This window comes from Ictidomys tridecemlineatus, chromosome 4, assembly GCF_052094955.1.
Source record: "Ictidomys tridecemlineatus isolate mIctTri1 chromosome 4, mIctTri1.hap1, whole genome shotgun sequence".
NCBI lineage: Eukaryota > Metazoa > Chordata > Mammalia > Rodentia > Sciuridae > Ictidomys > Ictidomys tridecemlineatus.
In genome coordinates this window covers 141,383,854-141,409,248 of record NC_135480.1, presented here as the reverse complement: position 1 = coordinate 141,409,248, position 25,395 = coordinate 141,383,854, and the positions used below count along the sequence as shown (strand labels likewise).

Below are 25,395 nucleotides of genomic sequence, written 5' to 3'. Positions count from 1 at the left end.
AATAATAATAATAATAATAATAAATAAAAGAATATATTCTGTGGGGGGTGGGGTGTGATTTACTTTACATTGAGAAGTTATCGGGACACTCCAGGTGTCCAAAACCCAAGAAAGGAAGAGTCAATCTGTTTCCTTCTCAAACAAATTGTTAGAAAGTTAAAAACTTTCTGTACATACATCTGCTTTCTCACTCCTCCCACACTCCCCTCTTCTCCTCCTCTTTCCATATGTGTGAAGGAAATGGCCCTCACAAGAACAGACAGGAAGCTTCAGAGGTGGAATCACACCAACAGTCATGGCAGGAATTGCCCAACAAAGAACCACCCTGGCTAGGAAGATGTGTGAGGAGAAAGACTGTGAAGAGAAAGACTGTAAAGAGTCCAGGAAAGCATTCCTCAAGAACCAGGCAGGCGTCCACATTCCACCCAGCCTTGGACCCAGCACTCACCCACCCCACTGATGTACCACCTGGCCTCCCTCCCCGCTGGGAGGCAACAAAGAATGGCAGGTACAACAGGAGAATGGTTGCTTTTACTGCATGCTCCAATACCTTAGTGGGTAGAACCTCTAACACATGATGATAGAAGAGGTGTACAGGCCACCCCTTTATTGCAGAAATAATTTCAATTGTTAACACTGAACTAAAAAAATCAATAAGCCCAGCAGCTCAGGAGGCTGAGGCAGGAGGAGCTTGAGTTCAAAGCCAGCCTTGCAATTTAGCGAGAGGCTGACTCCATAAATAAATACAAAAAGGGAGGTGGGGCGCTGGGGATGTGGCTCAGTGGTTAATCAAGTACCCCTGGGTTTAATCCCTGATTACCCTCCTTGCCCCCAAAAAGCTTCTTTTGTCAGAAATATTGCTGTAACTGTAGATGTTCTAGATGGATACAAATACTGGATAGACTTTGAAAGAATAATCCCACCCCAATGCCACCCCATCCTACTACCCTTCGCTCCTGACCCTTCACTGAATCCTTGTGGTTTGCAATCCTTTTGTTTCATTTGTTGATTCAGTCGAATTACTATAGAGCTTGGAAGTGAGATTTTACTTCCTGGTTCCAGTGTTCCTCTATGGAAAGCAGGTGATGCTCTGCTGTAGGTTCTGAAATGGGAAGTGGGTGTGTGTCTGTCCCTGTACTGTACTTCCTGTTCCAGCTCTTTGGTGTCTAGGAAGCAAGCCTATCTGCATATTTCTGGCATGACCTGAACCTCAACACATTTACGAGAAAATTCGTGCAATTCTGGTGGGTCTCAAATGAAAGATGGCAGACAGGAGATTCTTGACTCAACCCAGCAAGACCTCTATCTTGATGTCTGTTCTGTGACTCCCATCTCATAGCTCCCAGATAGCCATGCCATCAGAAGGGGACACAACCCATATTCTACAGTGCACTACTTGTTGCTAAACTAGGATTTTTGATAGCTATGTATATTAAAAGCATTTTGACTTAACTGTATTCCCAGTTTATGTTTATTAGGTTGTCATTCCAGCAATCAGAGGGGCATTTGTATAAATACAGATGTTTCTAAACAGTGCCCAGAACCCTTAACTCTCCTCTTAACAGGCATGGGAAGTCCCCAAAAGTGCCACTATTGCCTAGCTTCCCCACAGCATACCTGGAGCTTGCATAAGCCCCCCTAAGGAAGTCCCCACATACACGTGGCGCAGCTCAAAGGGATGTGTCTGAGGGCATGCCTTGAAGATTTTTACCCTTCCCCAAATTAGAGTGGGGAGGACTGTGTTCCTAAGCCCAGAAACTCACTGGGAAGAACACCACTAGGAGAGGGCTGCCTCACGGTGCCCAGGGAAGACCACCAAGAGCAAAGGACGGCGTGCCACATGGATGGCCTGTTGCCAGCTGAATAACAGAGCACCCTCAGGAGAAAGAAAGGCAAAGGACCCCAAATCAGAACAAGAATCCTGATTTTGTAAACTTTCACCCAAAGAGAATGAGGTGTCCAACTGTCCTGAGATCTCAGTGGAATCCTCCTTGGGCAGGAGTTCCTAAGTTGTGTTTTGAAATTTGGGAGTTGAGAATAAATGCCTGGGCAAGGGAGACAGCCCATTCTCTATCCTGCTGGGAAGCCCTAATGAGTAGGGTCCTGCTCCCTCCAGAAGCATTTTGTGGCTAGTCATGGGTATGGTTTGCAACATGAAATAGGGAAAGCCAGCTGTTTGGTTGTCATTTGGCTTATTTCCATTAAAATGATAATGGGGCCACACAGTGGCATACCTGTAATCCCAGCCGCTCAGCTGAGTCAGGAGGATCTCTAAATTCAAAGGCAGCCTCACCAAAAATCGAGGCACTAAATACAAAATAGGGCTGGGGATGTGGCTCAGTAGCCGAGTATCCCTGAGTTCTATCCCCAGTGCCAAAAAAATCAATAATGGTATAAAGCTACAGTAGAATCATGGTAGCCCTGGCATCTTATGTGTGCTTTTTTTGTTTGTTTGGTTTTGTTTTGGTTTTTGTTATTTTTGAGCTCTTTCTCTCTTAGGATTTCTTAGGATGTTTTTGCGTAGCATTGTGCATACTGAATAGACTTCTGGATCTGAATGGAAACCACTATATAAACAGTTCATCTTTGCACAGATTAGTGCTTTATTAGCACATAGGGTAATAAATGTTCCCGTAAACATGATTCATTTCTCTGAGCATTAAGTGGACAGTCTTGAGTTAGGATGAAGTAACTGGCTCTGAAGATCACACTATTATCTGAAGATAATGCTGTTAATTCTTTTTTTGCTTTGTTTCCTTTTTAATTTATTCTTTTTTGCTTACTCTTTTTTTTTCTCTAAGAGCATGCTGTTATATTTGTTCCACGTGAGTCTTTAGATCCAGCTTCTACATTACCCAGTCAGAAAGGCCTGTAAGTATGTACCTGCACAAACATGTCAAAATAATCTGTTTTCTGTAAAAAACCCTGTTGTCCATTCATTACTGGCCTTTTAAGTTGAACTCCAGAGACGAGAGGAAAAGATGTTGTCATACTGTTTTGTCTCTCATTTAGTCAAACTGTTCTTTTGAACATCTGCTTGTGGGTCTAACTGAACTAGTAGAGGGCCTAGGTGTTAGTTTTGCCTGGCTCGCATTTATTCCCTTTTGGGTAATAAATAGTGTACTCTGAAGTTCCTACTCCCTTCCCACTCAAGAGTTCATGTAATTCCTAGGGGTGACCACAACACTCTTCCAGACCCAAGAGGTTGGATGAGCCCCAGTCATGCCACAGGAATTGATCTCAGGGATGGGCATACAATTTGAGTTTAGCCATGCAATTTAAGGCCAGGGACTTTTGCTGGAATCACTGGGAATGGGAAATGTCCTTTCCATTGGACTTGCTGAACTGGCAGGATGTGAGTCTGGCATTGTGGGCAGCCATCTTAACACCATTTAGAAACAGCCTGCCCATGAATGAAGCCAGAGCAAAAGACAGCAAGGCTGAGTCACAGAGAGCAGACATGGAGCATCTGTATCCAGAAAACCTGAAATGGAGTGACCCCAGTTGTGTCTGCAAACTCGAACCAATAAAGTTCTATTTTTTACTAAGCCGGTCCAAGTTTGGATTCTATTGCATGCAACCAAAGAATCCTGACTAATCTACTATTGGATCTAAAACTGAGTTCTTTTTCAATCGAAGGGAAACAGCTTGTGGATAACTATGGCAAATACAAGGTAGTTGTGATCAAAGTCCAAGATGTCTGCCAAAACTCCTAACCAAGGTTCATGAATACCAGATAAAAACCAGAGTTAGAACAGGAGTGGACAGCTGAGGATGGATAGCTTTGGGGGAATCAAATCCAAGAGTTAAACAGTTCTTCCCACCACCAGAAACCTAAACCGGGCAACAGTGGTACTGGCCTGTAATCCCAACAGCTTGGGAGACTGAGACAGGAGGTTCAATCCCCAGTATCCCACCCCCCAAAAAGAAAAAAGAAACCAAGGGATCCAAGTCAATAGCTATTCATTTACAACTCCAAGCACCTAGAAACATACTAGGAAAACTCCACTGTAACCTTAGGTCAGGTTAACTAGTCTGATTCCTCCTATTAAATAAGTACCTAATAAATAACAGCACCTTTTTAATCTCAGGATTGCTATGAAATCATTCAGCTTGGAACCTAGCATATGATACATATTTGATGTTATTTTTATTGCTATTATTGACAAAATTTACAGTGCCTGCTATCAGCATTTAGCACAGCTTTTTGCATAACAATCACTCAATATTATTTAAAGGGATGAAATCCTGATAGATTCATCTAGCATTCTAAACAAAAATTCTAAGAATCTTTAGCTGGGCTTGGTGAGTGGCACATTATAAATCCCAGATACTCTGAGGCTGAGGCAAGGAGGATCAAATTCCAGGCTAGCCTAGGCAACTTAGCAAGACTCTGTCTCAAAATGAAAAATAAAGAGGGCTGGGGATGTAGTTCAGTGGTCGAGTACCCCTGGGTTCACTCCCTAATACCACCCCCCCCCAAAAAAAGGACTCCATTTTGGTTCAAATCAGGCCCTCCCACAAGCTTGCACTTCTACCAGGATGAAGGCTTAGCTCCAGATAAAAGTTCAAATTTCACAAAACATCACTACCGGAATTTCAAAACCTTGTCATTATTTTTTTCGAATATTTATTATTTTTTTAGTTGTAGTTGGACACAATACCTTTATTCCACTCATTTATTTTTATGTGGTACTGAGGATCGAACCCAGGGTCCCATGTGTGCTAGGTGAGCGCTCTACCACTGAGCTACAATCCCAGCCTCTTGTCATTATTTTTTGTATGGTTTAAAATCTGGTCTTTTTATTTTAAATTATTGAAAAGTGTCCTTACTTTTTCAAAAGACTCAATCTGGTCAGTCAGGGATGAATTCTAATTCTTCTTTTCAAATTTGTGAACATCCTCATTTTACTAAAAAATTAAATTCAGGGGCTACAGTTTAAGCTCAGTGGTGCAGCACTGGCCTACCATGTGCTAGGACTTGCGTTTGATCCCTTGTACTGCAAAAAAAAAATTAAACAGGCTGGGTATGGTGGCCCTTGCCTGTAGTCTCAGTGGCTCAGGAGGCCGAGGCAGGAGGATCCCAAGTTCAAAGCCAGTCTCAGCAATTTGGCAAGGCCCTAAGCAACTTGGCACGACTTTATCTCAAAATAAAAAAATAAAAGTGCTGGGAATGTGGCTCAGTGATTAAATGTCCCTGGGTTCAATCCAGGGTACAAATACATACATAAATGAAAATTCGAAGATCTAGCAGCCCTGGCACTAGATGGTCAACTAACTGGTTCTTGCAGCTCTGGAACCATCACATTTCAGGTCTGGATTCTCAGTTCTTATCTCAGGATTCCACAACCTAGAGTAGCTCATGATAAACTAAGATAAAAGGGAAGCCCATAAACACAGGCATTAAGGACAAATGGAAATGGAGACCCTACCAAAAAAAAAGGATTCTCTCACTCCCTTCATGGGAGTCCCCTTAGCAAATACAGTAGTCCTGTATTTGCTAAGGGGACTGCTTGATGCCCCAACAAGACAAATGTTTACTTTTGGCCTTAATGCACCACAAAGGTATTAAAGTTTCAGGATTCCAGGAAGGGAGTAGACCCCTCCCACTGCTATGCCTTGGGCTGTTCCGGGACAGCAGCTCTACAATAGAAGGACAGAGGCCACTGGCTGACTCCACCTCTGCCCTTTTACTTGGTTAATTCCTTGAATCAGCTCTTTAAACCCAGGTTTAAAAAAAAAAAAAAAAAGTTAACCACAGATTGAAATCCTCAGGAGAGCCCCAGAAGGAATTCAAAATGAAGAAAGCTCTAAACATCCACAGAACTAAGCTTGAAGGAGAGGTTTTAGCATTTTCTGCTGAAAAACCCTTCTGGATACCTGGTAACCTTATGGTGCCCAAAACAGGTGGCTCTGGAAAATTACCAATAGGTCCAGAGTCACGTGCTAGTTAAGGCAGAGAGATGCTTTTGAGCCCTCGCAGAGTGCTTCCAAAGCCTTCCAAGTCCCCCAAAATATTTAAACAGAACAATCCCCATGTCTCTGAGATGGTGGCACACGCTTTTTTTTTTTTTTTTTTTACAGACAAAATGATGGATGAGATGACCTCTCAAGGTCACTTCCAACCTTTTGAGTTCTATTCTTTCAATACTAACAACTGTTGCCACCCAGTGCTCTGGGCGGGGCCTAGGCCTACGACTAACTTCCAACAAAAAGTGGGATGGAGGGAAAGCCAGGATTCCTCCAAGACCACTGACAGAGGATTTTACTTCTTTCCCTTTTTAACCATCTGGGTTTTTTTTTTCTCCTTCTTTTTCTTCTTCTCCTCCTTCTTCCTTTTGCCCCTCCTTTTTGTGTGTGTTGCATAGAAACAGAAAGTGCCTTTGTACCAATTACTAGGCACTAATTTACGCAGTTCAGTGGGCGCTGGGCTTGCTGGAGAAACATTAGGAAAAGGTGGGTGGGTCGGATGTGGGGGAGGTTGTTAACAGGGAAGGCTTTGCAGACTGCAAGCTATTCCCCAAGGCTTAGAACAGCCAGAGGGAGAGAAGGGGGGGAAGTGAGTATCAGATTTGGAATTCAAGACTAAGAAACTCAACAAAGCCATTTTTTAAAAACAAAAATCAAGTATGCTAAGGATCATAAGGCACTGAATAATCAAACTGATAGGCTTCCAATTAGAGCAGAGCGTGCTTTTTTAGGGGCTCCTGAAAGTGAGTACTGGGAATCATCCGCCCACTTCTCTTCTCAATGAACTTATTAGGGAAGACCATTGTCAGCCACTTTCCCAATATGTCACATGATGTTTCTCCCTGGGAAATTCAATCTGGGAATTTCCCACAGACATTTGCAGAATGACTAGTTCTTGGGATAAACGTCAACAGTTGAGACAGGAATATAAATCTGATCCTTATGTTCAGAATCCAGAATTCATTTCGCCCAGGTCACATCTTTGTGTCTGAAGAGAATGGGGTGTTGACCATCAAAACAGCACTGTTTACTGTAACACCTCCCCCTCCCTCCCAGGGCCCCACTGACACTCCTCCCATCTCTTCTCACCACCCACAGAAGATTTGAGAGGAAAATCACAGAAATGATGTGTGTACTCTGTAATTTTACTCCACTTGTGTTTTCTGTTGTGAAACAGTAATCCTGCCAACCTTAGAGTGACTTCCTCTGAGCCATCTCCACCTTGTCATTGCTAGGGCAGATAGATGGAGGATGATGGGGGACAAGTGAGAAATGAGGGAAGGACTGCAACGGGTCCTTTACCCCTTTCGCTACTAGGAATAAGAGCAATGCCTAGCTTCCCCATCCTTATGGGGTGACTTTGGCGGTGGGCTGGAGAACTGTGGGGCCATCCATCTCTGGATTCATGGAAGTCTTCACCTTTGGCCCAACACAGAAGCAAACCCATAGGAAACCTGCATGCTTAGAAACCTTCTGTCTGCAGAGGCCATCTACATACACCCCGTTCTCCAATGCAGATCGTTATTTCTCCCTAACAGGATACTTACAAGTGTGTTTTCATTCTATTGGGGAGTGTTGGGGGGGGGTAATGTGACATTGTCCCCAAGGGGGCAAAAATTAGTGCTTTGGAGGGTTTAAAAAAAAAAAAAAACTTAAGTTTTCACTCACAATAGTTTGTGGCTTTCTAAAAGGTCACAGTCCATAAACAGCTCTATAATATGACTGTGGTATTAAAATATCATGGCAGAGGTGTGGGCAATCGTTTATTAAAAAGTCTAGTCTCATTAAGGGAGAGAGAATGGGAAAAGGGTAGAGAAACATTTACCTGTGCAAGCCCCCCTTAGGCTTAGTTGTTATGAAATGCCACTCTCCCAATCAGTCTGGAGAGTCTTTCTGGAAAGAATCCGACAGAGAGAATGCCCCTTTAAGGATCAGGGTACAGGGTCTCTGTTCCACTCAGGAAGAAAAGAGAAAGTGGTAAGGACCAGGCAGGTGTGGCTTCATGGGCAGCCAAGGTCCCTTAGTCAGGGCCTGGGGTCAGAGCAAGAGCCTGTCCCTGAAGCCTTGCCCCTTGGGGAAAGGAAATGGATCCCACTCACACCTCTGATGGTCCTAGACTCCCCTTGACCAAATAGGCGACTCCAAAGCTTGGAAGAAGAGTTCAAGAGGCTCAGAAAAACCTGGCACCTGTGTAAACAAACTTTTTACCTGAGTTAGAGAGGACCAGTAATGGACATTTCTAGAGGAGCTGAAAAACCTATTTCTTCTATTGGAGAATGACTTCTGCTGTGGGGGCTATGCAGATCCCTTCTACCAGGAAGCCTAAATACCCCAAGAAAACGGTCCAATAGGATAAGGAGCAGCACAGGCAGCCCCTCGGGTTTGCTGCAGCTCTCACCACTCCTTATTTTACAGAAGTTTCCTTTTGTTTTATTAATAAAAGCTGTCATTTTCTTTTCCTCTAAATTGGGCCATGATGGTTGGTATTTGGGATGGATTTTTCAGACTCCAGTCACCAGTATCATCAGCTCAACCTACTGTCACCTATTGAGGACAGCTGACTTACCCTCCAAAAAGAATAACATAAAATACTCTTAGACATGAAAACAAGGTCTAAGGTTTCTGTTGATTGTATATTAACCCAGTGTGACTATATCAGCCTGTTCTGATGACTTCAGATCTGGAATAAGATGTAGTTGTTTCTTTCTCCAAAGGATACACCCCCACCCCACCCCAAAATACACATATATGCCCTGTGCAGCGGATCTGGATCCACAAAGTCAGGAGACTTAAGATACACTTAATGTTACATTTTCAAATAACAGCAGTATGGTCTGATTCATTTTGGTCTGCTACCCATGTCTAAAAAGTCTGAGATCAGGACAGAGTGTATCTGCTGATCCATTGTTTAAACTTTAGGCTTATCAACTGAACAGATATATCTGGTCCAGAAGCTAAGGGAAATCAAATTGAACATATTATTTGAAAATGTAAACTAACACATGCCAGGAGTGATGGAGCACACCCGTAATCCCAGCAACTCTGGAGGCTGAGGCAGAGGAACACAGAATTGAGGCCAGCTTTGGCAATTTATTGAAATCCTATCTCAAAATTAAAAAATAAAAATGGCTTGGGATGTAGCTCAGTGGTAAAAAGCATCCCTGGGTTCAATTCCCAGTACTGAGAGGGAAAAAATAGTTTATCCTGTGTTCCCTGACTTTGAGGACACCTTTTATATTACACACAAAGTGTAAGATTTACCATTATTCAAGGATGCGGACTCTTAAGTGCTTTATGTGTTTAATTTTGCAGTGTTGGGGGATCAAATCCATGGCCTTCTGCATACTAGGCAAGTGCTCTACCATTGACCTACACCCCAGCCACATCTGGGTGCTTTATATATGTTAACTTTGCACAAGAACCTGTGAGTTTAGAATAGTATCCCTATCTTGTGGATTAAGAAATGGAGGCTCAAAATAGAGGTTGTAAAAAAAAAATGCCAGCAGAGATCATGTTAACAATTAAAATAGGAGGCACTGGCCCACAAATAAATGATTAGTTCAAACTGATTGTTGCTAGATAGAAATTCAGGTCCCATCTTGCCAGATTTTTAAAATTTTCCACCGAAGCCAGATTTCTAGATTTGTGCTGAAATCCTGATTTTTAGACACTGGTAACGAATTAAATTTTTGTACACTCTATATTGGCCAGGCCAAACAAATCCACAAGCAAATTCAGCAACAAACCTCTAGTTTGCAAACTCCAAGTCAAAGTAATTTGCTTAGGGTCTTACAACTACGAAATAGAAGGACAAGTCACAACCCAATTCAGCTAACCTCAACTCTCCTTCCTCTCAGGACACTGTGCAAGGAGCTACACCGAAAAGGTTGAAAATTTGTTGAAAAGCTTCAACTTCTAAAGTTGCTGGTCTCCTATGGAAGCAGCAGCTGTAGGAGGCTCTATAAGGAAGTGAGCAAGCACAGGGATTCTCAAGGGAGTGCCGAGCAGTACTGAGCAAGGGGGTGTGGCTGGGATTCTAGCTCTTAAACCTTCACAGAATGCAGACATTTTAAATGCTATCTCTGTCCACCTTCTGGATTTAACTACCAGAAGAAAAGAAAATCAGGAAGCCCTTTTCCCCACCCAGAAGTGGATTTAACTTGAAGCTGTTATCTGAAACTTCCAAATGAAGGAAACCTCCTCTACAAGTCTCTTAATAGTATGCTTAACATATAAGTCCTGCTTCTGGTAACATTTACAGAGGCTGGGGATTTTATCCAACCATGTGCTAGGATATCAGATTCCACCCCCCCCCAAAAAAAAAACATAAATAAGACACTAGCAATCACCATATCACTAGTTTTAAAAGACTGTAGCACTTAAAATGGGATGAACATTTGCCTTCATTTTCCTCTCTGGACTGTGTAAAAGGTTCTCCTGAAAACAGCTGAGCCGACTTGCCTTATGGAGAATTAAAGAGCAGCACGCATGCACGCACACATAAGCAGCCATTTCTATAAATGCTTAAGAAAAGCACTGAGCCGAATGGCCCAGAACCCTGGAAATCCTATTCCTGAGTCTGACAGACTCCAGCTCACAGAGGCATTGCGGACCTTCGCAGCTGCACAACTGGACAGCTCCCTGAAGGAGAAAATGTCTTTGCTCAAGGTGGCAGTGGGTGTCTATGTGAACAACTGAACTCCGGGAACATGGCTGACAGGGCCAGGCCCGCCCAACAGCTGCCGGTGAGTAACACCCTGGTGGATACACCCCTACTTCACCCCCAGAGCCACGCTAAAGGTCACAACCCCCAATGCAGGCACATGCCTTTTATCAACTTTACAGATAGAAACTTTAAAAGGTGCTGTTTTATGGCAACCTAGATGCTGACCCTAAACAGGACCTAATTTTGCATTAACCACAGAAGAAATTCAGACTTATTCCTGTGCCAGCAGCCACCTCCACAAGAATCCTTCCTAAGGAAACAAATTGAGAGGCAGTTACACAGCCTTTCTTTTAAAAACCAAAAGCAAAAGTAAAGCAAAACGGAAAATCCCAACAAAGTATCATTTTGACACTCAAAGGCCCAGGGTCAATTCTTCAAAGTATCAACCCTTTACACCAAAAAAGCTACCTTTCCAAGCAACTCCAACAACCTCTTAAACATGGCGTCTTTAGGACAAGAGGGAAAAGCTGTTGAGGACCAACCCCCACCACCACCTTATCAGAACAGCAGTTAGAGAAGAACCTTTCTAAAGATTGTCAGTATGTCGAAATGCTTTCCAACTTTTTCAGTGCATGTTAAATAGAACCAACAGAACTGGCTAACCAAGGTCCCTACAAGTCTCCAAAAGCCCAGCTTATACAGCAAATGTCTTTGCAGTCACATTCATTTGTCCAGCTTTGCTGCTTGTTCTCCCGAGAGCAAGTCGACCTGGCAGCCTCCAGAGCCGCCCAACATTGACTACAGAGCCTTGACCTCGGGCAAGGACCACACCTCACTAACCGTGGTATTCAGGGGTGGAGCGCACGTCCCCAGTCACAGGGGGTAAAAATTAGCTCTGTAATTTCGCTCACTGAGAAGGTTAACTAGTGATGAAATTAACCCACCAACCACTACTTGATCAAACTCTTCTGCTGCCTGAAGCAGTGTCATTTTAAACCTCTCAGGGGAACTCTAGGCCAAATTTAAAACCACCTTGGCGAACCCTGAAAAGTAGCAGGCATCCAGCTGAGTGAGTCCTTAGTCATCCCTAAATGGCTCCATGTAAAATGTGCAGCTTCCCCCCACGTTTCGTCCACTTCGCTGCGACCCCACAACGGAATGAAATTAAAGATACGCCATCTGACTTTCCTACCGCCAGCGTCTACACAGCTGGGGTGGCTCCACCAAGCCTGGGTGCGGAGTCCCGGGGGCGGGGCGGGCCAGGGGCGGGGCGGGCCCCGATCCCCGCCAAGCCACGCAAAGCACTCGCTCTGCCCGCCAGTTTAAGGCTCTCCGTGGCTTCTAGACGCCAGAGACAATTAAGGAGAGAGTGAGCTTTCCACGTCTGCACGATTAAATTATTAAAGAGTTAAACAGCATCTTATCCAAAATGTTTGCACCCTCGAAGCCGAGTGCGGTGTCCTGAACGCCAAGGTACACTGCCCGGCCAAAGGTTAACCCCAGAGCGCGGGGGAAAGGACGACGCTGCTAACCTGTATGCACTCTGTAATGGGCTTTGAGATGGGAGGATTTTCCATAGACTTTCCCACAGCCACTGTAGGGGCACTTGTGCCTCTTTTCGGAGGCGTGTTTCCCTTTCGCAGCCACTCCAGGGTGGAGGAGGGAGAGCGGGCTGGGCGCGCTGCCAGGATCCTGTCTCTCCTCCGGGCTGTGGGAAGGACTCGACCCAGATTCGGTGGTCACGTCGCTGTCGGATCCCATATCCTCATCAGGACTCTCCAGACTGTCGCTGCACACCGATGGGGTCTGGATGGGTCGGTACTTGTTCAGATCCAACAAGCTCTTGGCAATGGTGACCAGCGTGCAGTAATCCTTCCAGGTGTCCCCCGGGTCACCGTGTTCCTTGGTCACCTCGCGCTCAGGTAGTCGCAGCCGCTCGGTTTCTGGAGCGCCCCCATGCTCCGACACCGCAGCGCGGTTCGAAATGGAAACCAGACACTGGGCAGCCACAAAGTCCATGTAGGCGGCCGCGGACATGGTGCGGGAGACAGCAGCCTCGGAGGCGCGGTCAAAGTTGGCGGTGGCTGCGGAGGTTCGGCTCTGGCTGCCCTGGCCTCGGACGACGAGCGCGGCGCGGCGCGGCGGCCAAGGGGGCGGGGGCGCGGGGCGCTTCCGACTCGCTAGAGCGCCGAGGCGACCTCAGCCCCTCATCTTTACGTAACCGTCAGCGCCTCCGCACGCAGCATCCACGGCCCGGGGCTCCGCCGCGCCGCTGCCTCCCGCCACTGTCCCTGCCCTTCTCCGGGCGCGATCTCCACGACAGGCGCGCCGGCCCCTCTCAGCCGGCTCCCTTGGAAAGATGCCACACGTGGCGGTCGCAAGTTTAAACGACTGAAAACGCCCCCGAGGCGCCGGGAGAGGAAATTGCCAGAGAAGCACACGCCCTCGGCCGCCTCACCGTCGAGCCAAAGCCCCTAGACATTCACCCCACCACCCCGACGCGGGTGGCCAGGACCGGACCGAGCGCAAGGTCTAAGACACACTTTTCCCCCAGTCCACGGACGGCTGCTGAGCCCCTGCTCTGGCCGGTCCGCACCGTTCCGGCATTCTCTCGCTCAGTAACAATTTCGCAGAATCCCATCACGTCACAATCCAAACCCCCTCCAATTGGCCAGTGGGGAGGGTGATTCAACTCTGTTTACTTTCTCCCCCTGCCAGTCAGAACGGCCTTTCGGTGGAGAGGTGCGTCTAGAACTGAGGCGTGCGGCCAATCCGACTGTTCCGTTCCACTGCCTCGTGCTACCCCTACAGTCTCGAACGCTGACATTTAAAAGGGTAACGGCCGGGAGGCAGGGAAGAAGCGGCCGCTCATCCTTGGGGGTGCTGCGGGGTCCGACCGCCGGTCCACGCCTCCTGGCTCACTGGCCAGTTTGCAGAGCTTCGGGACACTTCCTCCCTAGTCAGTTGCACTCAGCCTGTGACAAAAGACAACTTCAGTTTTGGTTTTCCAGCCTGCAAACAGTTAAGTGACTTCCTGCAAACGCTACAGTCCCAGCAACCAGCCTTCCAATCAAAAGTAAGTTGGTTGATGTCACTGGCATTCGCTCAGCCAATCAGAAGGACGTTCCGAAAGCAAGCGCTCGACACTTGTAAACGCGCAGAGCTGTAGTGAAACTGGACACATCTTTGTATTTTGTGTTGCTGGTAGTGAAGTTGAGCTATAGATGGGAGGACAGTGATGAGTAAGTGCAGTGTGAGTCTATAATTCTTTTAAAGCCCTCAATATGTCAGGACAAATTGTCCAAGAAAAAACACAAATGAGAAAGCATCAATTCATTTTTTTTTTTCATTTTTGTTTTTTGGATGAAGCCTACTTTGGAGCAATTGTTTAAAAAGTCTTCCATCCAATACATTAATTATAAGCAATTCATACTTAAAAAAATAGCTAACAAAAGTTCTTGTTTTAAAGCATGAACTTTGTCCAGATTGAAACATTCCATTTTTATTTTTTGCCCTGTCTCACTACTTCTATTTTTCTGGTGCAAGTTAGTCTAAGTAAAGCTTTTTTTGTTTTTTGAGTCCCTGGCCTTGTGCATGATAGAGAAGTGCTGTACCCATTGAGCCATTTCCTTATCCCCTTAGTATTGTTTTGCAACTATTTTAACCCACCTTCACATAAATGGAGACAAAAAAAAAATCCCTAATTTGTACTTTAAAAAACAAACCAAAAAAACCACATCATTTTCTCTCCAGAGATCCTGGCATGATTGTTAGGGCCTGTTTCCTTTCCTTTACTTTAGAAATGTGAAGACTGATTCAGAGAAGGTAGACAATGACAGATTTTAACAGAACTAAAATATCAGTCTCCTGATTATGGTTCTTTCTGCTTCACCAACTGAATCCTTTGGTTTGTGAAACATTAACTGTGCTAAACAGAGTCTTAGGAACTGGAACCAGCCAGAAATCCTTAGCATTGAATACTGTGGCATTACTTGATCAACAATTAGTGTGGGTCTTAGAGTCTGATTAACTCAGTTTGCTTCTCCCCCTCATGAATGTGGGGTTGTTTTCCATCTTGATAGCAGTGAAAAGAATCTAAGGCTAATGTCTCTTGCAGGAGGCATCCTGTCAGCACAATTGATTAAAAATACATTTACTTTCCTGCCTGTGAGAGGTACCTGTTTCTATGTGATGCAGATTCAGTGAGATCCAACTCTGAATCCCACTGGCTGTTAAACTTTGTTAACAAAGTTTGAGAAAGTTACGCCAAATTCCTGGTCTCCAAATGAAAGGTCTCAAATTAACCCTTCCAATTTGCAGACTAGGGTAGTTTATTGTTTATTTTTAAATTTTTTTCATGGCATAGTATTCTTTTCAATTTTTAAACTTTATTTTACATTTTGAAATCCTGGGGATTTAACCCAGGGGCTCTCTACCATTGAGCTAGACTATACTATTAGTCCTTTTCTTTTCTTTAATTTTTATTTTCAGACAGGGTCACACTAAATTGTCCGGGCTGGCCTTCAACTTGCAATCCTGCTGCCTCAGTCTCCAGAGTAGCTGTGATTACAAGCATGGGCCATCAGGCCTGGCTAGGAGAGTTTATTTTTGCTTTTAAAGTGATAACAGGAGCTGGGCATGGTGGTGCAAACGTGTAATCCCAGCAATTTAGGAGTCTGAGGCAAGAAGATTGCGAGTTCCAGGCCAGCCTCGGGAATTTAGTGAGGACTGAGCAGCTTAAGAAGACCCTGTCTCAAAATAAAAAATAAAAAGCACTAGGGACCCAGGTGTGGTGGTGCATGCCTGTAATCCCAGTGGCATGGGAGGCTGAGGCAGAAGGATCATGAGTTCAAAGCCAGCCTCAACAATTTAGGAATGCACTTAGCAATTCAGTGAGACCCTGTCTCGAAATAAAATACAAAAAAAAGGGCTGGTACATGTCCCAGTGGTTAAGCACCCCTGGGTTCAATTTCCAGTACAAAAAAAAATTCCCACAAGTCAAAAAGCACTGGGTATGTTGTACAGTGGTAAACACCCTGGGTTCAATCTTTAGTACCAAAAATTTAAAAATTAAAAAAAGCGGGGCTGAGATTGTGGCTCAGCGGTAGAGCGTTTGCCTAGCATGGGCAGGACCCGGGTTTGATTCTCAGCACCACATAAAAATAAAGGCATTGTGTTGTGTCCATCTACACCTAAGAAATATTAAAAAAAAAAGGGGGGGGGCTGGGGATGTGGCTCAAGTGGTAACGCGCTCGCCTGGCATGCGTGCGGCCTGGGTTCGATCCTCAGCACCACATACAAAGATGTTTTGTCCACTGAAAACTAAAATAAATAAATAAATAAATATTTAAAAAAAAGTGACACAGGGAGGACATTGCAGTAGGTGATCACATGGTGAAGCAACATGTAGAAATATGATGCTGGTCAACCAAGAGCATTATCACCATCACCAGCATTATTCCAACCCCTTTCATGGAGGGCTTGCTCTGTGCCAGGCCCAGTACCAAATACCTGGTGTGTATCCTTCCAACAACCCCAAGAGGTAAGGATATCATGGTTTGCTAAAGTGAAGCCATCATGGAGTTTTTACAGTCTAATCCCCTTAATTTTAGAAATAAATTCACTGAAGCCCAAAGGAGTTTGCCTACTTCATGATTTTTCTGGGACAAACTTTGTCCCCTAGGATACATGATTACTTAGAAATTATATTTTTGTTAGGTACATTGGCCCAAGCCTAAAATCCCAGCAACTAGGTAGGCTGAGGCAGGAGGATGCAAGTTCAAAACCAGTCTGGGCAATTTAGGGAGACTGTCTCAAAAACCAAACCAAACAAAAAGACCTGGGGATATAGCTCAGAGACAGAGTGAGTGCTCCTGGGTTCAATCTCCAGTAACACATACAAACAAGAAAGACAGAAATTGCATCTTGCTTCTTTGAGGCCCAACAAAAATACCAATGGGATCTCTTCAGGATCCTTATGAGTATGGTCCACACCGCCCCCCCCCAGACTAGTATTTACCTGACATCTCACTAGTGAAATAGATACCACCTCAGGCTTGGGCCTGGTCGACTATAGATAGCTATAGGATTAACATCAGCATATTCCAGAAAAGCAAAGTCTGTATTTTTCCTTAAAGATTGTGATCCAGGAGTTTGAATACAACAATCACCTTAGGGTTTTTGTTTGTTTTTTAGTACTAGGGATTTAACCCAGAGGCACTTTACCACTGAGCTACATCCCAGCCCCTACTCTCCAGCCCCTTTAAATTTTATAATCAAGACAGGGTCTCAGTAAGTTGCTAAAACCCGCCTCAAACTTGTGATTCTCCTGCCTCAGTCTCCTAAATTGCTGGGATTATAGGTGTGCATCACTATGCCTGGCAATCACCTTAGGTATTAAATATATATAAATTTTTCCTTGTATACACTTTTCTCCTTAATTCTCACTAATTTCACTTTGTTTGCACTGAACATAAACCCTGAAGTCCCTGATTTACTCATTTCAGAGTTATAAAATAAGCTAATAAAAATTCCATCTATATGAATTCCTTTTACACATTTGCAAACATAATTGTCGCTTGACTTGATTAAGAGAACAGTGAGCTAGACATGAGGAATGCAAAAAAGAGTATTTTCCATGGGATTTACACATTAAAAAACAGTTATATTTAAAATAACATCACAAATAATTTCTACATCAGAATTTTTTTCTTACATTTTCAACAATGAAGTTTCCTTGCTGTGTTGGAATGTATTATAATAGTTTTATATATATATTTTTTGTACTAAGAATTGAACCAGGGGCACTTAAACATTGAGTCCTTTTTATTTTTTATTTTGAGATAGTCTTGCTAAGTTGCTTAGGGCCTCACCTAGTTGCCGAGCCTGGCTTTGAACTTGTGACCCTTCTGCCTCAGCTTCCAGAGCCACTGGAATTACAGGCATGAGCCACATACCCAGCCTAGTTTTATGATTAAAAACAGTTTATGTTGTTTTACTAGCATGTGGCTATCTCAGTTAAGTTTTGGGGAAATATCCTAAATTAATATGAATCATTCTTAATTAAAACAAATATTTTTCCAGTAATGTATACATCATAAATATGAGATGTTTTTCTTCCAAATTATTCTTTACAAATATACATTTCAAATCCACATACACCAACTGGAAGAAGCAAGAAAATTCAGACTATGCTTCTAGTTTATGTGTTTTTCTTTCTACATTCTGCTTAAGTCTTGCTTTATTATCCAAATTCTGAAAATGAAGCCTTATGAGCCTGTAGCCAGAACTATGAGCCTTTTTTGTGTGTGCATTCTAAAATAATTGTCATTTTCATCTGCTAATAAGAGATAGTACCTACAGTGTATGTACACCTTCCCACATGTGTCGCCAGTTAGGGGTACTGACCTCCTGGGCCTTGGATGAACACTGTGACCTCAGTCAACCTCCCTTGAGCTATTTCCTTAACTGTGAATTTGATAGGATTAGGTTAATACATCTCCATAGCCCCTTAAACTCCAAATACTCCCAGGGATCTTTAAAAAATCCTAGGGAAAAAACTGGAGCAAGACCTGAGTTATTAAATACCATCTCATCTGCTGTGCACTTACAAACGCTGTTCTTTATAGCAGTTAAGGTCAGAGTATCTTAAATCAATATTTAATGAGATGGCAGGCACAAATATAAATTTGTTCAGAATCTTTAACTTCATGGCTTCTTTTTTCTTGTCTCAAACTGGTTTGTAGAAAGTGGCCTGGAGACTGAAAAAAATATCTATTCTTTCACCAAGGTAAGCTTTCCACCCTAACCGGCACAAAGGTTCTTTCCTGGCTGAAGGTTTAAGAGATTCCTGGGCCCCGCCCCTGGAGATTTTTTTTCCAACCCAAACGAGGGCAGGGTTTCCCCACCTTGCTGGGTGGAGCTAATTACCTGGCGTTCAGTTTGACCTGCGTGTTGTGGGGTCTCTTCCCTGCTCAGGGCCCAGAATTCAGGCTTAAATCCTATTTTGTAGGTATTGGGTTCTGCCGATTTTGGCTTTTCTCACTCTTTCCTGCTGGGAGACGTGGACCATGCTGGGCAGAGCTGCCAGCCTCCAGGCGGGAAGGAAGGAGAACAGATGGCCCGCTGGGGGTAGGGGATCACGTGTCAGACCTCACTCTGGGATAGATCCAGGCCTCTCCCTTTCAGGGTCCAGGCTCTCCAGCTTCAGCGATCCCACCTAGGCACACGGAACATACTGGGGGAAAGCAGTTATCATTTTAGAGAGGGGAGAGGCTGAAGAGATCGGGCTTCTAACCATGACAGTGATACTGGATTTGAGATACAACCCTGTAAAGACCAATCTGGTGAAATGCCCCTGACCAGAAGGAGTTAACACCCAGTGGCTGGAGGGGGATGGGAGCTCCGGTCCCCGCGAAAACTTGCACAACGCCCTACTTTACTTTCGCTCCACTTAGCAGCCTTCCGCAAAACTCCAGCCCTCTCCTTTACAGAGCAGAAAGGCCACCCGTTCATGCATATGCAGGAGGATAAGTTTAGCTCGCAGCCCCCTGCGCTCCGAGCAGCCCCGCGTGGCGCTGGGTGAATCACCCGCCCTCGGGGGCGGGCGCTCTGCTGTGGCCGCAGACTGGCGGGCGACTCAGCCACTTGCGGGCCGCGCGCTGGGGCCTGGCATCGCCCTTTTAAAAAGTCTTCTGCAGGCGGCCGCCGCCGCAGCAGCCAGAGGAGGCGAGTTCATCTGAGGACAGTCCCAGTTCTCAGAAATCCCTTCCCTGCTGGAACATCAAGCTCCCTTTACTGCAGTTGAACAAACTGCCCTAGATTGGGGGATGAGGAACCCGCCCCAAACTCGTGCAAGGAGCTCGGGGCGCCTGCGCCCACGTGAGCTAACCTTGAAATTAGCCCCCGCACCTGGGCGGGAGCAGGAGAGGGCGGGAAGGGGCGGGAGCCGGATGGTGGCCCCCTGCGGCCCTAGCTCTTGGGTTCGCACCTTCCCTGTGCGTGTACTGCTCCTCCACCCTGTTTCATAACTCTAGCGTGATTGCTCTCCCCCTCCCCCCAATCTCCGGAGTAAGAAGGGTGTGGGGTGTGTTGGGAGAGGGCCGGCCACCTTCCATTCCTCACGCCGCGAGGAAGAGGAAAACCTGCCCGTGTCCCCCCGGGAACACTGCGGAGTAGGGTGTCGAGATGACATCAGCTTCTAAACATAGCTGGCACCGCACCCCAACTCTGAGCGCCGCGAGCAGGGCGCGGGGGTGGGGAGGGAGAGGCGGGTGCTGCTGTCCCCGGGCGGGGCGGGCCGGCCCGGCTCGGCTGTGCGGGTGGAGATGACTTTGCAGGAATCATGCTCAGCGTTTGCAGGCAAATCTCTCCCGCGATGGCCCGGCCACGGGGTTAAGAAACATTTCTGCCATTCCGCGCTCTCCCCTGCCCCCCAAAAGCCACATACGCGCATATGCACACAGCCCTCGGATCCTGTGTGCCTTTATTTATATATCAATCCAAACCCTGCTGTGGCGCTCAGGTTGGGTCCGACGCCCGTACCCTTCAGCCCTGCGCGGGTCTTCAGGCTTAACCTACAAGGGGGTCGGCGCGGCCCTCCGGGTGAGTCAGAAGGGCTGTTTCCTGCGGTTGTTGTGGAACAGTTTGTCCTTTTGACGCCCCCCCTCACCCCGTCTCCACCCCCTTGGTAAATATAGCGCTCACGTTTCATCATCTCTTTGTCCAACGAGCGCCAGACACCCCGGCCCGCGGCCCCCGCCGCCTCCCTCCTCCTCGCTGCTCGCCGTTACCTTGCATAACCCCGAGCGGGCAGGCGGCGGGCAGCAGTCTGCCCCACGCCCCCGCCAGCACTGCACCCCGGTGCTTCCCACTGCAGTACACTCCCACCTCCCTGTTACCCCTTTGGCTTCCAAGCCCCTCTTCAGCTGCGTGCCCATGACCCCATCGCACCCCCATCTACTCGAGAAACGGGGTCGAGATGTGTGGAGGTGTTGGAAGTTAGACACCTCTTTTCCCAGCCCCAGGAGTCACCCCAAGCCCAAGCTAGTGCTGGACCTTCCACTCCCCCCCCTTCCCCCTCCCAAGTCCCAATGTTGCCCTTTGTTCCCCTCCCGAGCGCAGGTGACCAGCTGCTGTTCTGATGACAGCTGAGCCAGCTTCTCATACTGGGGGGTGGGCCCCTGGTGAACCGTCTCTCTCCCACTTCCCACTCCCCTACCCTCGTAGGGGTCGTGGGCTGGAGGGTCGGGAAAGGCGAGGTGAGTAGATAGCAACCGAGAAGTGCGTCCTTGCTCTTCCCTTTCTCCCACCCACTCCCAGTTTCATTTCCACACACACAGCCACCCACTGGGGACCGGAGGCGGCTGGTGTTCTCTGAACACCGGGAACTGGCTCTCTCTGTGGTCTCCTGTTTACTTCCCTCCTCCTCTCCACCCCATCACCCGGTGCTGCCTCTCGCTTGGATCAGCTGGGTTTTCTACAGCAAAACACTGCAGTCATGGGACTTCCCTGGTCCCAAGCTGTGCCCCGGGTTTGCCCTGTCCTGTCCTGCTTTGCCCTGTGGCCACTTTGGGCACTTTGTCCTAGAAAGGAACGTTCTTGGGGCTCCTCATCCAGCAATGTGACAGCTTCCCTCCATCTTTTCCTCTTCTTTTCCTCCACCTCCTCCTCCTACCAGATATCTTCCTGTGGGGGCCCTGCCTGGTTGCTTTTTTGGCCAGGATTCTGGGCCACCCCCATGAGTGGCCACCTGTCCAGGGAGGCGGTGAGACAGCTGACAGTGTGTAAGAACTCTGCATCCAGGATGCGGCAGTGTTGGCAGCTTTGCCATTACAGACTCCTGCTCATAGGGGCCCAAAGTTCCCTGCTGACCAAGGTTTACAGGCAGGCCCCCAAACCTGCTCCCAGGGACACACCCTCTCCTTATGGAGTCTGGCAAAATTTTCCCTTTCAAAGGTTGCTCCTCAACAGGGACGAATTCAACCTCCCTTCCCAAGTAAGCTAATGAACAAAGGATGCCAGGGAAGCCACAAGCTGGGGCACTGCCTGCCTGAAGTTCACCCCATTTAAAAAACCACCTCTTCACCACCACCCTCTGCTCCACTGCCATGGTTACCATTCCCTGTCCTTTCACAGTGTTCATGTTGCACAGAGGCAGAAACAAACAAGGACATTTTAAATGTTCTTTTAAAAATCCAAAATGCCGCCTTGGTACTAGGGTAACAGTGAAGAAGGAGTGAAAATTCTGACTCTTCCTTGTTTCCTTCTAATCCCAAGACCCCCAAATAAATCCCCTACCCTGAGTGACTTCTTAGCCAGAAGAGGGAAGGAAGCTTATTGAGGTACCGGAGAGCACAGAACCGAGAACAAGCAATTGAGAATCTTATCCAAGTTAGACACCCCCCCCTTAACCCCCTACATTTAATCCCCCAGCTGCATTGAAGGACCTGCCCTCAGATTGTACCACCCCCTTCTCCTGGCTGTCATCTGCAGGCTCTTGTGCACTTCCACTCACTCACCCTGATTCCAACACCTGACTCACAGTCTCCCACCCCCACCCCACTCCTGTTAACATTTGGGGCCAATTTAGCACCCTGGTACCTGAAATACAAGCATTTTCCCCTTATCCTCTTATCATCAAATAATAGCACCAACTCTGACCTCTTCATTTCTAACATCCTAATCCCTGACCAACACCTCTTTCTATTGAGCTTATTTTCTCTAATAACCACATTTGAACAATTCTTTGACCCTATTCTGACCTCCGATCTCCTTGTCTCTCTCACATCCCTCCTACCCAGCTTAGATTTTGTGATCTGTCATTATATCATTCCTTTGCATACAGCCCTCACTTTCTGGTTCCTGGGAACACCTAGCAAAACTCTGATTCTGTCCAGCTTAGCATGCTGGACAAAAACAATAGGGCTAACTAACTGTTGTCACTCTAAATTTATGACCATAAATCTCAAGTGGGCTCTTAACACTGCCCTTCTGGGCTTCCCAAGTTGGTTTACTTTCCCACACTCTGAAATAACTATGTTGCACCTTCTGTGCTGAAACATCCAACACCTCTCCCCTTCCTCACTCCGAGTTGAGAACCTTGCTGCTTATTTCACTGAGAAAATAAAAGCAATTTGATAGAAACTGCTTCCTCTTCCCGCAGGCATATCTTCCATCCTACCTGCCTCTCACTCACTCTGCCTATCCTCCTGTCACGTGGATCTACCATCCCTGCTCTATATAAAGTAAACCCTCCTCCTTGGCACCAGGGTCTCTTCCTCTTTTAACTATTGCCATGATTGGGATATAGTTTGAGGTCCTCAGGTGTTGAAATTTAATCCCTGTTGTAGGGTATTAAAAGGGCAGAAATTTTGACTATGGTGTTTGAAGGTAAGGCCTTTGGGAAGTAACAAGGATTAGCTAGGGTCCTTAGGACAGAGCCCCCATGATTGAATCCTAGTGACTTTATAAGTAGAAGAAGAGAAACACACACAGATATAAAGACACTCCCTATCTATTGCCAGGTGATGCTCTGTGCAACTTCAGGACTCTGCCACCAAGAAGACCATCATCATATGAGACTCCTAGACCTTGCACATCCAGAACTATAAGCCAACATATGCCTTTTCTTTTTCTTTTATTTTAAAATTTTGTTCTTTTAGATATGTATGACTATAGAGTATATTTTGACATAGTTTACATACATGGACTATAACTTATTCTAATTAGGTCTTATTTTTGTGGTTGTACATGATGTCAAGTTATACTGGTTATGCACTTTTCTTTATAAAATACCTTGCCTCGTGTATTTCATTACAGTAGTGAAATACATACTAATACAAGTATTAATGACCACACTTGAACTACCTCCCTATCCCTTGCTTATTGATTGTCCTCTTCTAAATCATTCCCTTTAGCACAAAATGTATAATCCCTCATGTTTTTATATGTATGTATGCATGTGTGTGTTCCCTTGACCCATATTTCTCCACTCCAATTGTCATTTTTTTTTTCATGGCTGCAAATGTCTCCAGATAACTTGTACTTACTGTATGTACACACCTCCTTATTCTGTCTTGACCTCCCACCAGTCAGACTTTCACCTCCATTACTGGATCAGAATTGCTCTTATCAGGGTCACCAATGATCCTCCCTCTTCCCAGATCTATTGAACAGTTATTTCACTTCAACCACTTCACATCAAAGAAGACCAAGGAATGGACAGTGAAGTAACAGGAGAAGAGCAGAATACAGTGTCTCAGAAGCTAAGTGAAGGACAAGAGATAAATTTCATTTTTGTCCCTTTCACGGCCCAGTTCTACTCCTAGCTCTCTTAAAGTTGAGTTGCCCAGAGCCCTGCCTTCAGGTCCCTCTGTATCTGTACTCACCCCCTTGATAATTTGCATAGCTTTCAGGCTTTACGTCTTCTATATGCCAATGACTTCCCAATTTTTATCTTTAGTCTGAATTTCTTTCTTTCTTGAACTCCACACTTGACAACCATCTCTTCACCATTTCCACTTGAATATATAATAGGACTTTCAAATTTACCATATTAAAATTGAACTCTATACCAGTGAAAGATGATGTATTCTTACCAGGGAGGCAGTGTAGTTCACTGAGTGCATGGTTTCTAGCTTTCTGGTGTCGAATAAACTGGACCCTAGCCTTTTTTTTTTTTTTTTTTTTTTGTACCAGGGATTGAATCCAGGGTGCCCAGCCCTTTTTATTTTGAGAAAGGTTCTTGCTGAGGTGCTCAGGACCTCACTAAGTTGCTGAGCTTGGCTTGGAAGTCAAGGATCTCCTGCCTCAGCCTCCAGAGTTGCTGGGATTATGGGCGAATAGCACTGGTACCTGGCTGGACCCTAGCATTCTGATGGTGCAACTCATTAGTTGTTGAAGTTGGGCAAATTATATAACCTCTTTGAAAAGTTTATTCTGTTTTCTTTTTTTTTATAATATATTTTTTAAATATTTATTTATTTTTTTTTAGTTTTCGGCGGACACAACATCTTTGTTGGTATGTGGTGCTGAGGATCGAACCCGGGCCGCACGCATGCCAGGCGAGCGCGCTACCGCTTGAGCCAAATCCCCAGCCCTGAAAAGTTTATTCTGAAAGGGAATTAAAAATAATACCTTACTCTATAGGGTTGTTGTGATTTAAATGATATAAAACTCATAGCAGAGAGCCTGGCATTGAACAAGTCCTGCTTTGGTTTTGCTTATCCTAGAAACCAAGCTGGAGAAAAGGACTTGGGGAAGCAAGTAGTTTATTTGGGAGGTGATCTCAGAGAGCAGGAAGAATAACCCGGTGAAGGAAGAAAAGCCAATATTTGGGAATAGTATTATGATCCCTGCTGGAGGAATGCCTCTTAGAATTGTCCATTTCAAGCTGGTGTGTGGTGGTGCATGCCTGTAACCTCAGTGACTAGGGAGGTTGAGGCAGGAGAATCGAAAGTTCAAGGCCAGCCTCAACAACTTAGTGAATCCCTATGCAATTCAGTGAGAGCCTGTCTCAAAATAAAAATGAAGTCCTGGGGATGGGGCTCAGTGGTTAAGCACCAGCATCCAGGAAAAAAAAAATGTCCATCCCAGAAATGAGAGGCAGAGATTTTTATCTACCATTATTAGATTCTTATCATGAAGGATCACCCTAGGAATATTAACCCCTGTACTCCCTGATTCCCTTAGTTTTGGAGAAGGCCAGGAGGTAGGAAGCATGCACAGGAAGAAATCTGCTTGCAATCTGCAGTGGACAG

The 25,395-nt window shown here is 45.7% G+C and overlaps 1 protein-coding gene and 1 long non-coding RNA gene across 2 annotated transcripts in view; one reads left to right on the top strand and one right to left on the bottom strand.

Moving 5' to 3' along the window:
- Positions 1-13,420, bottom strand: part of Klf9 (KLF transcription factor 9) — a 30,110-nt gene extending 16,690 nt beyond the window's left edge. The window contains exon 1 of the mRNA XM_005324099.5: positions 12,169-13,420. Coding sequence (XP_005324156.1) covers positions 12,169-12,673 — 505 coding nt within the window. The 5' untranslated portion in view covers positions 12,674-13,420. The remainder of the gene's footprint in view (positions 1-12,168) is intronic.
- A 4,254-nt stretch (positions 13,421-17,674) lies between these two features.
- LOC144377263 (uncharacterized) lies at positions 17,675-24,781 on the top strand. The gene is made up of 2 exons (XR_013438081.1): positions 17,675-20,895; positions 24,630-24,781. It is a non-coding gene; the product is annotated as an uncharacterized LOC144377263 (long non-coding RNA).
- Positions 24,782-25,395: the final 614 nt, after the last annotated feature.